The 15,192-nt window shown below is 53.7% G+C and overlaps 8 protein-coding genes across 8 annotated transcripts; 4 read left to right on the top strand and 4 right to left on the bottom strand.

Annotated features, from left to right (window-relative positions):
* Positions 1-111: 111 nt before the first annotated feature.
* On the bottom strand, positions 112-1,041 carry CLAFUR5_00389 (uncharacterized protein; the record flags this gene model as incomplete). The annotated part of the gene is made up of 1 exon (XM_047899537.1): positions 112-1,041. The coding sequence occupies one exon, from the start codon at positions 1,039-1,041 to the stop codon at positions 112-114; it is 930 nt and encodes a 309-aa protein (XP_047757082.1).
* A 254-nt stretch (positions 1,042-1,295) lies between these two features.
* Positions 1,296-2,447, top strand: CLAFUR5_00388 (uncharacterized protein; the record flags this gene model as incomplete). The annotated part of the gene is made up of 2 exons (XM_047899536.1): positions 1,296-1,542; positions 1,597-2,447. The coding sequence occupies 2 exons, from the start codon at positions 1,296-1,298 to the stop codon at positions 2,445-2,447; spliced, it is 1,098 nt and encodes a 365-aa protein (XP_047757083.1).
* A 684-nt stretch (positions 2,448-3,131) lies between these two features.
* On the top strand, positions 3,132-3,476 carry CLAFUR5_20122 (uncharacterized protein; the record flags this gene model as incomplete). The annotated part of the gene is made up of 1 exon (XM_059462959.1): positions 3,132-3,476. The coding sequence occupies one exon, from the start codon at positions 3,132-3,134 to the stop codon at positions 3,474-3,476; it is 345 nt and encodes a 114-aa protein (XP_059318852.1).
* A 344-nt stretch (positions 3,477-3,820) lies between these two features.
* On the bottom strand, positions 3,821-6,421 carry CLAFUR5_00387 (Ferric/cupric reductase transmembrane component 7; the record flags this gene model as incomplete). Its single annotated transcript, XM_047899535.1, has 2 exons — positions 3,821-5,439; positions 5,494-6,421. The coding sequence occupies 2 exons, from the start codon at positions 6,419-6,421 to the stop codon at positions 3,821-3,823; spliced, it is 2,547 nt and encodes an 848-aa protein (XP_047757090.1).
* Positions 6,422-7,980: 1,559 nt separating this feature from the next.
* On the bottom strand, positions 7,981-9,745 carry CLAFUR5_00386 (NADH:flavin oxidoreductase; the record flags this gene model as incomplete). The annotated part of the gene is made up of 7 exons (XM_047899534.1): positions 7,981-8,016; positions 8,073-8,180; positions 8,264-8,635; positions 8,691-9,060; positions 9,129-9,228; positions 9,357-9,401; positions 9,466-9,745. The coding sequence occupies 7 exons, from the start codon at positions 9,743-9,745 to the stop codon at positions 7,981-7,983; spliced, it is 1,311 nt and encodes a 436-aa protein (XP_047757091.1).
* A 592-nt stretch (positions 9,746-10,337) lies between these two features.
* Positions 10,338-12,276, bottom strand: CLAFUR5_00385 (Heterokaryon incompatibility protein 6, OR allele; the record flags this gene model as incomplete). Its single annotated transcript, XM_047899533.1, is given in 3 exon segments — positions 10,338-10,702; positions 10,752-11,361; positions 11,377-12,276. 3 exon segments carry the CDS (start codon positions 12,274-12,276, stop codon positions 10,338-10,340), a joined length of 1,875 nt encoding a protein of 624 aa, XP_047757088.1.
* A 598-nt stretch (positions 12,277-12,874) lies between these two features.
* On the top strand, positions 12,875-13,758 carry CLAFUR5_00384 (4-nitrophenylphosphatase; the record flags this gene model as incomplete). The annotated part of the gene is made up of 3 exons (XM_047899532.1): positions 12,875-12,890; positions 12,946-13,037; positions 13,096-13,758. The coding sequence occupies 3 exons, from the start codon at positions 12,875-12,877 to the stop codon at positions 13,756-13,758; spliced, it is 771 nt and encodes a 256-aa protein (XP_047757089.1).
* A 329-nt stretch (positions 13,759-14,087) lies between these two features.
* CLAFUR5_00383 (Acyl-coenzyme A thioesterase 8) lies at positions 14,088-15,136 on the top strand (the record flags this gene model as incomplete). Its single annotated transcript, XM_047899531.1, has 3 exons — positions 14,088-14,138; positions 14,198-14,249; positions 14,325-15,136. 3 exons carry the CDS (start codon positions 14,088-14,090, stop codon positions 15,134-15,136), a joined length of 915 nt encoding a protein of 304 aa, XP_047757086.1.
* Positions 15,137-15,192: the final 56 nt, after the last annotated feature.

Here is a 15,192-nt window from a genome sequence, read left to right as displayed (position 1 = left end):
ACGGCATCATGACCGTAACCCACCTTTGAGATACACCGAACTTGGACGTGAGTACAACACACGTCTGAGGGACAAAGATATGTAATCGGTCGTAGCGGAATACTTCCAGTCTCAATCACCAGCATCCTCCACTTCTTCCACAGCCACAGTCCTGCTGGGCAGCTTCTCGTCTTCGGCAGGGTAGATACTGCCTATGTCTTGCTCAAACCTCCTCATTTCTTCGTCCATGTCTACATCCGGTGCTTCAGCAGCCACTTCGTGGGCTGTTTGGTCGAATCGTGCCTCGAGCTCCGCCGCTTTCGCCGCTTGGCCAGCCGCGTAGTAGCCAGATTTCTCCAACTTATCAATCTCCTCTGCTTCTAGCAACCTGCCACTGTTCCCCTTGACTTGCTTCTGCTTCTGCCGAACAGCAGATGGTACGAATTTGGTAGCTTCCTTTTTCAGGTCTCGCAGCTGAGGTGCACTGGTGTAGACGACCTGTGGCGCAGCGGCAGCAACAGGCTTCGTCGGTAGGGCATGGGGCACTCGCTGTCCATCTGGGCCAATCTGAGGGTCTTTGAAAGGTTTGCGGTTGGGATCTCGCGGTATGGGAGGAGGGGTGTCCCGTGGCATGGGTATGTCTCGTACTTCGGGATCCGTGTCTTCACTGTCGCTATGCACTTCATCCTGGTCGCGTCTCCTCTTGCCCAAGTGCTGCCTCCGCTGCTGCTGCTCTTCCCGTGCATTTCTGGGCTCTCTTCGCTCAGGTCGATCGTGGCTGGGAAATTTCGGCGCAGCATCACCGAGTGCATCTCGTGCTCGCCGGATGCCTTTGAGGTCCTTCTCGAGTTGTGTCAAAGTCTCCTTGTCTTTCGGCCGCAGCGATCCTCGTGCCTCGAGCTCTTTCAGCTCATCAATCTGTCGTTGGAGTCGTTCCGGGTTGCGACGTGCGAGTTTCTCATTGCGCTGACTCTGGAGGTTCTTCTTGTTCTTGTTGATCTCGCGCTGCTTTTCGGCTTTGCGCTGAGCCTGCGCTGGGTTGATGGAGCGTTCCTTTGGCATGTCGGCATGTATGGCGGGTTGCTGTGTTGAAGCAAGAGCTGCAGTAAAGTGATGATTGAATCACTAGCGCATCCACTTTCGGCAAATGCTATATCCTTACCACTATCCATGTTCCTGGCACATGCACTTTAGACTTTACCGGTCACCATAACGTCACATTTTGAGTTGCAGGAGCACGTTCACATGTTCCACGATCATGCATCTCCTTCTCAACCACAACAACGCCCGTCGGCACATGAAAGGCAGCCGTCATCATGGCCGAAGGACGTCGTGAGAAGGTCATTGCCCGGTCTGTGACGCACTCCATCTTGCATAGCGACGAGAAGCGCAAGTCCATCGTCAAGAGGCTGCCTGCCGTCTTCTACCTGTACTGGCTCAACTTTGACTGCGTGCGCCACGATCTATTCAAGGAGCTCCGAGGCTTGTGGCATGTCAGCGAGGACGACTACAAGAAGAGCTTCGGCGCAGATGACAACGAGACGGCTGCCTTGAAACCCATGGGTATATCTCCTTCGACGTTATAATATGAGCATATGTATGCTAACATCAGTGCAGGTGACATGGGATACTCAGGATCTACCTTCTTCAGCACCAGTGACTCCAGAAACCTAGTCAAAAGCATACCACGCCACTTCGAATACTCTTTCTTCAAGGACGATCTCCTATTACCCTATGCTGAGTACATGCAGGCCAATCCTGCCTCGCTGCTCATTCGCATCACCGACTTCCTTCAATGTATGCAGTGGAGCGTAGGAGCTATTCTCGGTTTGGCTCCGAGTCACCACATTGTCATGGAGAACATTCTCTATGGCCAAGACCAGGACACTTCGAGATGGGAGAATTACGATCTGAAGCCCATGTCCTACTTCTATCCAGAGCGGGATGTCGCCGGGGGCGTCCTAACGAGCGAAGCTACAAAATCGAAGCTCGCGGACGACTTCAACGACAAGATCACCTTATCACTCGATGATGCGGAGGGCTTCAAGTTACAGCTGGAGAAAGACACCGCTCTGCTGGCCAAGTGTAACGCGGTGGATTACTCACTCTTTCTCGTGCGCATACCATATTCCAAGTCAGCAGACCCTAGCTCCAGCGCCGGGGTAGGCACTATACAGCCAGAGGGTCCGCCATTCACACCACCAGAGCCACCTAGCTGGCGTACTGGAGTCAGATCCGCCGATGGAAAGTACATCTATCGTGCTGCTATCCTCGACTTCTTCTGGTCGAAACACAAAGTCCACGCCAAAGCCATGGAAGGTCTCATAAACGCGTACAACATGGTGGACAAAAAGGGGCACATGAGCGTGACCACAGACGCGCCAGAGTATAGAGATCGATTCACCAAGATGTGCACAGACATGATCGAGGTATCACAGGCCGAGAACCCTTTTGCAGATACAGTCTGAGTATGTTCTTGGCGCAACGATGGCGTGTTATGTATATTTGAGATACCCCAATAGCACTGCATGATCAGACCGACATGTGCCCATGGATATCCTCGATCCTACTCGAGGAGTGCTACAGCACGGCGACCGGGACTTCTTATAATTCCTCTAGAGCCATCCTACGGCCTCTCGGTGCGTGTGCAGGCATCCGACAAAGGGCTCATCGCGGCCTGCCTAGTCGATGATTGGGCTGAAGGGGATGGGCCTTTTGAAGGCGAGGAGTCCCTCCGTACGGCTGCTGTACAGCATCTCACAACGCTGGAACGCCATACTTATCGCCAGTACCGGACCAAAGACCAGGGCATGGGCGAATCACTCGTCGTATACAAGCAGGAGCGAGCGCACCGATAGCGTTCCGAGGCCTGAAGCCTTTGTACACGAAACGCAGTAGGCACGACTGAGCACTTTCGTTTGCTACAAAGGGAAGGCCCTGCTTCCCTCGACAAGGTCCTTGCAAGCGCTGAAGAGTGCAGGAGCAATGGTGGCATGTAGTGCCAACCATGGATACACCTCTCAACTCCCATCGCCACATTCCCATTGCCAGGTCATGTTCACTCCTCATCTGGCTCAAATTCCAGCACTCACAACATCCATCTCGAATAACAACATACATCCCATGTACGCCACAGCTTCCAAGTACCCAACATGTCCAAGCGCGACGCCAAAGCTCATCAGCAATGTACACACAAGACCGACTCAGATCTGACCTTCCTTACAGCTGATGTTCAAACAGCCATCCCCGATTCGACGACGGCTACTGCTCTGCAGGCGCAAATTGCCGCTCTTGAAGCCCTGAGCGTTAACACCGACAAATACCTTGCAGAAGGACTGGCAGAGATGGAGGCAAAAGTCAAAAAAGTGAACCGCGATTTGAATCTCTTGCTGTGGATGTCCATGCAGGGCGGGAAGCCTACTGCGGAAGTCTTTAAGAAGTGGTATGAAGAGCAACAAGCGGGTGGACGTAGGGGGGACGAGAGTGGGAAAGCTTGAGATTGACAGCTTTGTTGGGTCAAGGGTTGGCGGTTTGGTAACATGTAGGACCACGGTCGAAGTGGAAGGCATACCGTCAGGACAAGAATATGCCACCTTCAATTGGGGCGTGTCATTGGGGGAACAAACATTACAACCAGTACCAAGAAAATTGCTCATCGCTCAACTTTCGCCGGTCCAGCCAAGACAAATGGGCATACTATCATGGAGCCGAAGAAGCAAGATAATTCTCATGATATTTTTTGATCTGTACAATCTACTCTTACACCTCTTCCGGGTATCTCAACAACACAAACGCAAAAATCCACACCCACAGCCCCCACAAGCCCCATCTCCCACATCCCTCACAGCGCATAATCCTCCGTATGCAAATAAAACTCCTCCAACCCCCTCCCCCCACCCATCACAACCCTCTGCAACCCCGCCACAGTCTCACTAACATCCAACCTCATCGCCGGCGGCCCACACACAAACACACACGCCCTCTTCCCCGTCCACTCCTCACTAAGCTCCTTGAGCATATACGGTATCTCCGGCCGTCCCCACTCCACGCTCCAGCCGCTGCGCCGCGCCTTGACGGCTGCGGGCATGAAGGCGAAGCGCATCAGGTTCTTTTGGAACTCGGTCGGGGTCGAGGGGAAGCCGAAGTCGAAACCTTGTTGGTGAGGGTCTTGGGATTGGGCGATTTGGTGGAGGTGGGTGGTTTGGGTGATTTGGGCGGAGGTGATGTCGAGGGACACGGGGCGGGAGCGGCGTTTTTCGTGGAGGGTTGGGTGGGGTGGTAGGTGGGGTGTTTCTTCTGATGCCATTTCTGTGTAGGTTCGATCGGGAGATGGGGTTCGTGCTCGTTGCGTGGGTAGAGGCCTGCCTGCGAGATATCCTCGCGATGGCTGTCGTGCTGGTTTGAGATGTGCTTCGGGTAGTGGTCGTAGGCGATCCTCATTCTCCGCAAAAAGCTCCTTCTCACGTTCGACGTCTCCAGCTGCTGCGTCTCGTATCTGCGCGGAGTTCCGCTGTGAGTGGAAGGAGAAGCGATTGCTTGCGATATCTTGGAAGGCATCGTTTACCTTGTCATGGAACACCATGCTGACTGGGCGATTTGGCGTCTGCGCACTGACAAGTTGGCCGGTCTGCGTCTGCCTCTTGGCCGCCGTGATATAGAACTGACAGCTGACAGTGTCAGGAGGAGCAAATTCTCGGCAGATCCGTAGCTCTTCTTTGAACCATTCCATGGTCTCTGGACGCTTCATCGCCCAGATGAGATGTACAGTTTTCGTCACTGCCTTGCCGTCTCGCATGCGTTTGATCAAATCCAGGAGATGCGACACAACGGCCGTTATGCCAGTGCCGCCGGCTACCAGGACAACATGATCGAAGGACACCATGCTACGGCGCATGCCGCCGTATGGACCATCGATGAAAGCACGATACGTCCACCAAGGTCCGTGGTCCAGCGCACTGTCCAGGACTTTCTTTGTGAAGCCACCAAATGGTCTGAACACTACGACCATATCTCGGTACTTCTCGCCGTACTCGGAAGGGTAATCATCACTGCACAGCGATGCGATTGTGAAAGGGTGGTTCTCGAAGAAGGAGACTCCAGGCATTCGAAGGTAGGCGTATTGTCCCGGCTTCCACCGAACCTGGGTTGGTATGGTGACCTTCACAGCGTTCTCATGCATGACCGTTACAGCAGCTTCTTCACCCACACAGAAGGATATCCTGAATGGGTTCGACCAGTTGAGATAGAAGAGCCGAAAGGCATACGATGCCAGCCATATAGCCGTCGTGGCCCATAGGTAGTTCCAGGATGTCAGGTAATTGTGACAGTGCCAGAATAAAAGACCGAGGAATGCGACAGAGACTGGAACGTGCACGACCACGAAAAGCTCGTAGAAGCGCCTTCGCAATGGTGTGATGGAGTGTACACAGAGGAAAAGAAGCGGTGCTAGAGCGGCAATGCCTGTTCGTGAGTGTTAGCGGTTGTTGTGAAGCGCCACTGTCGTCGAGCTCTCACCTGTTCCATAGATGTAAACGCCAGACTGTTGCTGCTTGAGCAGTTGATGAAAGGCCTGCATGCCACCATCGTATACTGGCGTTACATAAAACGGTATCGTGTGAATGAGGCTGAGTATCAGACATATCCAGGCGAGCCACCGATGCAGCACGTTCAGACGCTCGTGTCCAATGCCGATGATGAACGTTATGAAGTTGGCTTTCATGCTAAGTGCGATGATCCAGGGCATCAAAGCGACCGCTAGCATGCCAGACCGAATCGCCAATGGTGGAGATCCAAATTCGATCGATTGCCAGTAAAGTGGCTGTGGAACAAAGCTGTACAACAGGACGAATGCTAGCGCCGCGAACGCCAGAAGGCACACACCAGGACTTGGAAAGACGATGGGTCTGAGCCGCCTGTGTACCTTGAGCGATGGTATAGGGTGATAGAACAGGAACCTGATCATGGCTAGGATATTCCTGACCAGCCATGATGTTGATGCAGTTTCGTCTTCCTGCACGGCCATAGGTACCGGGCCTTCAGTAGGGAAGAACTTGCGGGTCGATCGATCGGTGCTCAATGCAGAATGTTCATAGTCAGTCGCTGGAGATGCGATCTTGGCTCTTCCTTCTGCACGTTCCTTGTGCTCCGCGATTCGTACTTTGTCGTTCCAGAAGTTGTACCAATGAATCGCGCCGGTCAGGACAAGCAATATGACCGCAAAGTAGACCCAACCAAGCGCATACTTTCCAGAGTCGCGCCAGGGGTCCCGAGTTTCTGCCTCAATCAAACCTGGCGGACTGCTGCTGTTGAAAGGAATGTCGATGCGTCGTTCGAGATGTGCCTCGTTCCCATGGTCTTGTGCTTCGACGACGAATCCGAGGAGCTTAGTAGACTCCAGGGTAATTCCAGCGCGCTTTGCAAGGGTTTCCGCAAGTGATGGCATATTGACTGCTAGAAGTGGTTGCTGTCAAGTGCGGTTTCTCGGCCAGATCTTTCGCTCAAGCTCGTCTGTAGCACGGAGTGTTCCAAGGTCGTGCAAGCTCCATGTGGTCCAATGTGCTCGGCATCACCATGCACGTACTTCCAGCCGCTTGGGTCGCTCCGATTCGAGATCTATCGTGTGTAGCCGGCCGGTGTGTATCGCAAGGCCCAGTGGTTGTCTATTCCATTCGGTGTTCAGTCGTACACCAGGACGTGAGAGACGCAAAGATAAGAAAGGGACAGACGAACTGTAGGACGAAGACTGGCCTTCGAGACCCCAGCATACGTGCGAGGTGCACACGCATACACGCCAGGGCACCTACCGCATGAGCGAACCACGAGAGGCTCAGTGCCGAAGCAAGGGCCACCATGCATGGGATCCGCAGCATCACCACTAGTATGTGGCATGCTCCCCATTGTTTGCACAGACAGGAGTGGTCCCCAGTCTGCAGATGTCCAGAACGCCGTTGAGGAGTCAACAAGGATGGGCCGAATCCAGACACAACTCTCTTCCTTCGCGCCTAACTGTACTGCAGCATGATGAGGTGTAGAGCGCTTGAGGCATCTCAAGATTGGACGCCTCCAGAATAGTAGGAAGAAAGTCACTCCAGATTCACCGCGCCGTTTCGAGGCTAAGGGACCCGAGCTGCATGCACGCACTGCAGGGCATTTGCGTGACCATTCTCGAGGGTGGCTCCCCCGCCCTTAGACTCCAGCGGGTGGCTTCTTGTGACTTCAAGAGACATCACCTCTTCGCCACGAGTACTTCAAGCAGAGGACCGGCACCCTGTTACTGGACTAAGTCTTCGAGTCATTGGGATGGTACAAAGGTATCGAGAGTTTGACGGAAGGTGATGTGGTGAGGGCGCCTGCAGCGAATGAGGTTGGACAATCAGCACGAGATCCCGAAGAAGCATTTTGATGGGCCATTGATCAAGTGTGGCTCGCCGCTCGCGAAGCACAACGTGAAAAGAGAAGTCCACGAGAGAGATGCGTTCTCTAAGCGCTCGGCAGGAGCGGAAGCAGCCATTGGTCAGGGCAAATTCACCTTCCGAAACACGAAACTGACGCGTCGATCTTGAGCTGTATCATTGATGTACCAAGGCGCACCAGAGAACGGTGAAGCCACAGCACTGCTATCAACCGCCATGGCCACGTGAAGTGGCGTCGACGTGCCGGTTGATAGCAATAGTAAGATCCCACGCGCCACACTCGGTCAACCGCGTTCGCGTAAAACGTCCATGCACGCAGCGGCGGCTCTGGATACATTTGATAACACATCAGTCCATCGAAGCTGTGAGTATAGCCGCTTATAACATGAAAGCCTGTGATGAAGCTGTAGGCTCTGTGGACTTGGGATTCTTTTGTCTGCATGCTTCTATTTGAGCTGATCTTACTGAGGGTCTAAGCAGATGGGTATGGGGACGAGGTGAAAGCAAGCAGCCGAGAGGTCAGTGCAAACCGTTGGTCTCCGTCATGGCCTGGGATCTTTCGCTCGCCTGAGGGGACCTGTGGTGTGCCTCAAAGTCTGCCAATGAGTTCCGGAATCTCAGTAACCTGGTGAAGCGTCAGCTATTTGAGTCCAACATGACTTCTGACACTCGAAGGCATACCGGCTTGCCTGACTTCTTGCCTCGACCACCAAAGCCCCATCGAATCTGGTTTGGCATGTTGACGTTAACACCGAGCTCGTCTGCCCATGCGAAGACAAGGCCCGGGTTCTGATAAAGCGGCGTGTTAGCGTACTGTAGGCTCGTTGCAATGCCCCAGCAACTGATGCTACACAGGAAGGGAAGAAACACACCTTTTGGAAGCCACGGCCGATGGTGATGAGATCCAAATTGTCCTTCTCAAGCAGATCGTTCGCCAACTTTGCATTGTCGATCGAGCCAACCGAGCCGACCGCCATCTTCGTACCCTTGATTGCCTCTTTGACCTTGATGGCGAACGGTGCTTGATATGCTGGCTTTACGTGAGGGTGCTGAGCGGGATGGTTTCCTCCGGTCGACACATCGAGTAGGTCGACGCCACGCTCGGCAAGTAGTGGTGCGAGCTTCACAGTGTCATCTCCAGTCCATGACTCCTTGATGTCCTTGTTCTCCTCGAGCCAGTCAGTGGCGCTAATCCGTAGGAAGAGCGGCATCTTATCGGGGATAATAGCACGAACGAGCTCGACCTAAGTAAGTGGTGTTAGTGTTTTCCCGTTGCTCTGGGTACCACTTGCAGCTTACCACTTCGAGGGTGAGGCGGACGCGGTTCTCCCAACTGCCACCATACTTGTCCTTCCTCTGGTTACTCACGGGGCTCAAGAATGAGTGCAGGAGGTAGCCGTGTGCGTTGTGAATCTCGACTGCGTCGAACCCGGCCTGCACAGCTCGCTTAACGGCAGCGGCATAAGCGACCTTGAAGTCCTCGATATCTTTGAGTGACATCTCCTTTGGCTGGGTGTGGTGGTCGTTCCAGGCAATGGCACTTGGTGCGTGGGTATCGTCGGGCCAGCCATTGAGCTCGGGTCCAGCAACAGTCCCGGAGCTGAGCCAGGGAGCTACTGTCGATGCTTTGCGGCCGGCATGAGCTAGCTGAATCATGATCTTTTGGTTTCTGTGATAGTCGGTCAAAGTCAGTATCCACAGGTCTAGATGCGGTTTATCTGAAAGAAGCTCACTTACTGCGAGTGAGCGAAATCGACGACCTCCTTCAAGCCTGCGATTTGGCTATCCTTCCATAGTCCGTTGTCTTCAGGGGTAATCCGACCTTGTGGTGTCACAGCTGCAAGCAGAACTTTGTCAGCCATGTCTGAGGGCGATTGGGCCTTGGTAAGGGGCCATGTGCAATCATCGAACCCTCGAGACGGGTCCAATGCGCTGCTTCATGGTTTCTAAGCCCTTGATACGTACCAGTGGCTTCGACGCAAGTAATGCCCGGACCGCGCTGGATGATGCCTGTAGAAAGCAGTGTCAATTCCTCCTGCCCATGAATAGGACGGTTCTGACGAATGATGCATACCACCGAGATGAGTAACATGCCACCTAGTGAAGTGCCCATCTTCCGCGCTGTACTGGCAGAGTGGGCTCAACATGGTGCGATTCTGGAGTGTAAGGCCTCGCAACTGCAGCGGGCGGAACAGCTTTGGAATATCCTCTGGCTTCTGTCCATCGGCAAGGAGGGCAGTTCCTGCCGGTGGATCTTGGAGTGGCGTGAAGTAGGAGACATTTGGAGCTTGCTTGTTGACGATGGTGTTGGCTCCTTCGTTTCGGACCTGGACGTTGTGGTGTGAGGTCGACATGATGGGTTGTTGTCGATGCCGATGCGACGATGGTTGATGAAGACGGTTCGGAATGGATTGGAGTTGTGTCCTCTTGCAGCGAGGAAAGAGCTTCACTTGAAGTGGTGGTCGTTCTTCCAGATTTGAAATCGGCTTTGGGTGATGCGCGAGTGACGCAATGAGCAAACTCCGGCGATCGGCAGGCACCCGCAATTATGCCGAGCACATGCAAGATGTCAATGCTTACTAAAGCATATCCCATGCTGTAGCATCAATGCGAAGTTATCAGTGTACACGAGTGGGTTCGCGAGGTGGCGAAGTCCTACCGCTCCCACAGCCGGTAACAACATCTGTGAGTGGAGGTGTGCAGTCCACGATGTCCGACTTGACCCCAATTCATGCCACCCAATGGCCTGGAGGCGTCTGATGCTATGGAGACAAAAGTCCAGCCTGCATGTCTGACGGGACGAACCTGTCGTGCAACGTGTCTAGCTGCTGTGCGTGGGGTGCAGCAAGCATTGGCGAAGCACAGTGTCAGCATTGTCAGCTCTGACTAATGTGCGAATGCTGGTCTTCGTCGTACCACACACATCTCCATAACCCATCCAGTACTTCAACGAAGGTAGACGTCCTCTACACCAGCCAGATGGTCCATATGAAGCCATTCCCCGTAAGTAATGCCCTGCACATACGCCTTGCCGATCAACGTAAAGGCAATGTCATCCTCGGCATGCGGCCGCAAAACGAAGGGAACACTGGCGCCGAGCACGACATAGATCAAGTCGCCTACCACAGTGCCCCGGGGCACGAGACAAATGTGACCGGTCGTCGTTGCAGCCAGCACCCTGCCTCTCGTAGGCCCGAGGGTCAGTGTTTGCCGTGCATCGTGCACAGTGTCCACATCATTGATATCGTCCAGCATACTACGCCTCCTCCTGAACTGTGCCTCATGTTCATCGCCCTTGTAGTAACCATGTTCTGCAACATGTCAGCTTCACAATGAACGTTGTGGCACGACAGCACTTACCGCACACCGAAAGATCTCTCAGTAAAGCTTGAAAGGCATCTACATTCATCGTGCTGCCAGGAGAGCGAACTGACCTGGTGTCGGCAATCTTTCGGGCTTCGTGCATCCAGTCACGAATGAGACCATGCGCGTTGCCCTCAGCGGTGTATCCCAAGCTGGTCTTCCCGGCCACGGCTACAGTATCTAGCAGTTTGCCACACAGATGAAGTCCCGTCTCAAAGTGCCAATCGATGTCTATCGTATCGCCGCCAGCGCAAAAACGCTGGTCAAACAGCAAGGGTCTTGAGGACAAATTAGTGCTCCAGTCAGGAATCCACGACGCCATGCTACGTTGTTGGTTTGGCTTGCCGGCGCACGACAAAAGCGTCAATGCCTTGCGGACTTCTTTGATCTTACACGACAATTTCGCCATTTGTACACCAACTGGTGCGAGGTCAGTGGCAGAGCCAACAATGGCGAGGGCAAACTCGTTGAAGACTTGCTCAGGCGATGCGTCATAGTCGATGGGCATCTCATGCCCGCTGAGACCTAGCAGACCATATATCTTGTCACGAGGGTCTGTTGCGCCGAGATCGCGCGAGATGAGAAGTAAGTCAAGCAGATCTAAGTCCTACTGAGCATCGACAAAGCCTGCGACATCCGCTTTTGCCCGGGGATCATCGGAAACTGCTTCATTGTCCGTCGCTGCTGTTTTGATCTGATGTAAACGTGACTGCTGATGGCGGAGTCGAATACGGTTGATCCTTGAGAACGGTAGCTCCCAGGCAGACATCGTTAGATCTAATTGCCACTGCCTTGATGTCGGTCCGTCCAGAAGACCGACGATCGATTCGAGCTCATGCCAATGCAACGAGTTATCGGCGAGGACAAGTTCAACATTAGGATTCAGTACCACTTCTTGTACAATCCACGTTGTCAGAAACCACGGTCGTCGAAGGATAGACGCTAAGGCTTTCCAGCCCTTATGCTCGCTGGCTGGCAGGCGATTATGTATACGGTGGTGATCGAGGTGTGAGATTTGGGGGTCTCTCGAGATGGACAGCAGATGCTCTGCAAGTCGCATGCCAGTCTTTGAGTCGTCGTAGTGGCCACCTAGCCAGACGAGCACCCTTCGAGCTCCAGAGAAGATATCACCCATCGGTTGTACTTGATGTTCGCGCTCTTTTGGACGCGCCTGACAGATACAGATCTGATCAATCCACAGCGTGACCGCATTGCCTTGTAGTCTGAAGTGCTTGAGCGCGTCAAGTAGTGTCTCCGTGATGACGAGCCGACGTCCATTACACAAAATGGGTTTGTTCGGCTGCAGGTCGCCCCAGGTGTATGAGAGTGCATCGTACTCGTCGGACGGCGCCTGACCGCGCGCGGAAACATAGCTGTCGACCAGATCGATCGCAACGCGGCCGCTACTGCCGGGCCTGATACGTGCAAGGCGAATGCTGTGCTGGCTCTTCAAACGTGCATAGTGGAAATCGAGCAACTCTGGTGCAGAGTTCGAAGGGCTCTTCCATCGTGTGAGACTCATGTCTTCGGCCTATTCGAGACGATCTTTCGCATCGGCCGCGTCTTCGTCCTCGCGTTCATCGTGCCTCTCGAGGCAGTATAGGACCTCAGATGCGAGGAGAGATGTTGCGTAGGCATCGACGAGGCCATACGTTCGCTGAGTACATGAAAGAGAACATGTCGGCAATTGACGGAGTCGACATCGGACTTTGATGACTAGGTGTCCATCAATCGTCGCTCTCAACACACAATTCATGCTGCGATCTGCTATAGCTACATACTTGATCGCTTCTCCGACCAAGTCTCTGCAGGTCGCGCCTCGTTGCTTCGTTCATACCCGCAGCGCGTGTTCGAGAACAGCCATCATGTCCCAGCCGACGTATTTGACCGGCGACAAAGCTGGTATCCATGCCTTCCTAGACAGGTTCGATGTATGTGATCAATGTCCATGAAGCAGCCCCATGACTACCACTGACACGAGCTATAGACCTTCCTGTTCGACTGCGATGGTACGGATCACCCATTGGTTGCGCTTCAACTGCCCGTCTAATGTTGCGAGAAGGATAGGCGTGCTCTGGTCCGGCGAGCATGTGTTCCCCCAAATCCCCGAGACGATCGATATGCTGCGAAAGGGAGGTGCGTGATCACGATTCGAAGGCGTTAGCCAGACGCTCAAGCCAACGCCATGCAGGCAAGCAGCTCGTCTTCGTGACAAACAACAGCACAAAGTCAAGAAGCGACTACAAGAAGAAGTTCGACAAGCTTGGCATTGCAGCGAATGAGGTCAGCTAGGATGTGAAAGTCTGCGCATACTTCGACAGAACATGCTGACAGTTGGTAGGAGGAAGTCTTTGGCTCAAGCTACAGTGCTGCCGTCTACATTGCCAGGATCATGAAGCTTCAACCACCCAAGAACAAGGTCTTCGTCCTCGGCGAGACTGGCATTGAGCAGGAATTGCAAGCTGAGAATGTGCCCTACATTGGAGGCACTGATGCAAACCTGCGCAGGGAGATAACAGACGAGGATTTCAAGACCATTGCCGACACATCAGCGCTCGATCCAGACGTGGCTGTCGTCCTGACCGGCCTGGACTTTCACCCCAGCTATCTGAAGTACTCACTTGGTCTTGCATACATCCGAGCTGGAGCCAAGTTCCTCGCGACCAATATCGATTCGACACTGCCTAACTCTGGCGCTCTCTTCCCAGGCGCTGGATCATCCAGTGCACCGCTCGTCGAAGCTGTGGGCCATGAGCCACTCGCACTGGGCAAGCCGAGTCAAGCAATGATGGATGCCATCGAAGGGAAATTCCAGTTCGACCGCAAGAAGGCGTGCATGATTGGAGATCGCCTAAACACCGACATTCAGTTTGGTATCGAGGGTGGTCTAGGGGGTACACTAGCCGTACTAACAGGCGTCAGCAAGAAGGAGGATATCCTAGCAGATGGTGCTGAAGTCAGGCCTTCAGCTTATGTCGACCAACTTAGCGACTTGCTGGGATAATAGGTTCCGGAGCAGCTGCACAACGAGAAGAAAGACATAGCAAGACCATAAAGCATCACGACGATAGACACTGGATTCAGCAGCATACTTGAACTCCAGGTTACTGCGACAATGTGTATGATAGGTGCTGCTGATATGTCGGAGAAGCTGATTGGGCGCTACGGCGTACCATAGCCGCGACTGAGCTCCCCGAGGTACTTCGCTTCTCGGATCTCTCATAGCATCGAATGCCATACACAATGCAGCACGAGGTTCTATAGTGCAGTCAGGCTGGCACGAATACGGGACTTCCTTCGACATTGTAATTACACGCCTCTTCGACCATTGATATGGCCATCGGGACAATGGAAGAAGGCATCCGGTTGAAGCGCGTGTCCGAGGTAAGTACTACAATGTGCAATTGGCAGTAGCATCCGTTGCACGACTAATAATCACTTAGAACACATTCCAATCGATCGCGACGCCATTCACATGGGCCGATGGCGTTGTCGGTAGGTCAAGTCTTGGTTCGAGACCTTTCTCATGTCTACACAGTACCGACACAGCTAACACACCACTACTTCTAGTTCCCGGCGGCTTGCTAATGGCTCTGTCGGCCAACGCTGCATTCGAAACCGTGAGCCAGGACTTTTCAGTAGACTCGCTCCAGGCCAATTTCCTGCTGGGTCCGCGGACTGATCTGCCAATGGATCTGGAAGTGACTCAGTTGAGTGATGGCGGACGTTTTGCTGTGCGAATGGTTCACATGAAGCAGGGAGGGAGGTTGCTGGTACATTCGACCTGTACCTTTGTGCGAGGTCTGCGTGGTGAAAGTATGCAGCATACCACTGGCCGAGCGACTACGGAAACGGTCGACGAGATCACACTGGACGATCTTGAAGTGGACAGGAATGACCGAGGACCTTACATGAAGTACCAGAGACTCGGAGTCGTTCAGACTGGCGGAAAAGACGCGACAGAGGCGCCTCCAGACGCCATGACCTACACCTCCGTCTGCACCGTCTCACCCCGAATCAGCAGCAACACCGCACGGCTACATTCCATCGGAATCATCCTCCTATCCGACTACCACGTTCTGGACTGTCCTCCCACCGTCCACGGGCTTTCGACAGGCCAACCAGCCATCGGGGACCACCAGCGCAATATTAAGGCTAGCCACTTCAAGTACTTAACCTCTCTAAATCACAGCATCCACTTCCACGTTCACGAAGGCTTCCGAGCAGACGACCTGATCTACCTCGAGGCGAATAGTCCTTGGTCTGGCAACAGACGTGGCGAGATTCTCACGAGGATGTTTACTAAAGATGGTCGACTGGTTGCAACTTGCAAGCAGGAAGGATATTATGTACTGCATGAGAAGGGACTGGGTAAGCTGTAGCGCTTGGTCTCGCCACATCAGCGTGGCGTCGAAGTTGTCTGAACACGGGCAATCCT

This window comes from Fulvia fulva, chromosome 1 (assembly GCF_020509005.1).
Source record: "Fulvia fulva chromosome 1, complete sequence".
Taxonomy (NCBI): domain Eukaryota; kingdom Fungi; phylum Ascomycota; class Dothideomycetes; order Mycosphaerellales; family Mycosphaerellaceae; genus Fulvia; species Fulvia fulva.
This window is presented reverse-complemented; position numbering and strand designations above follow the sequence as displayed.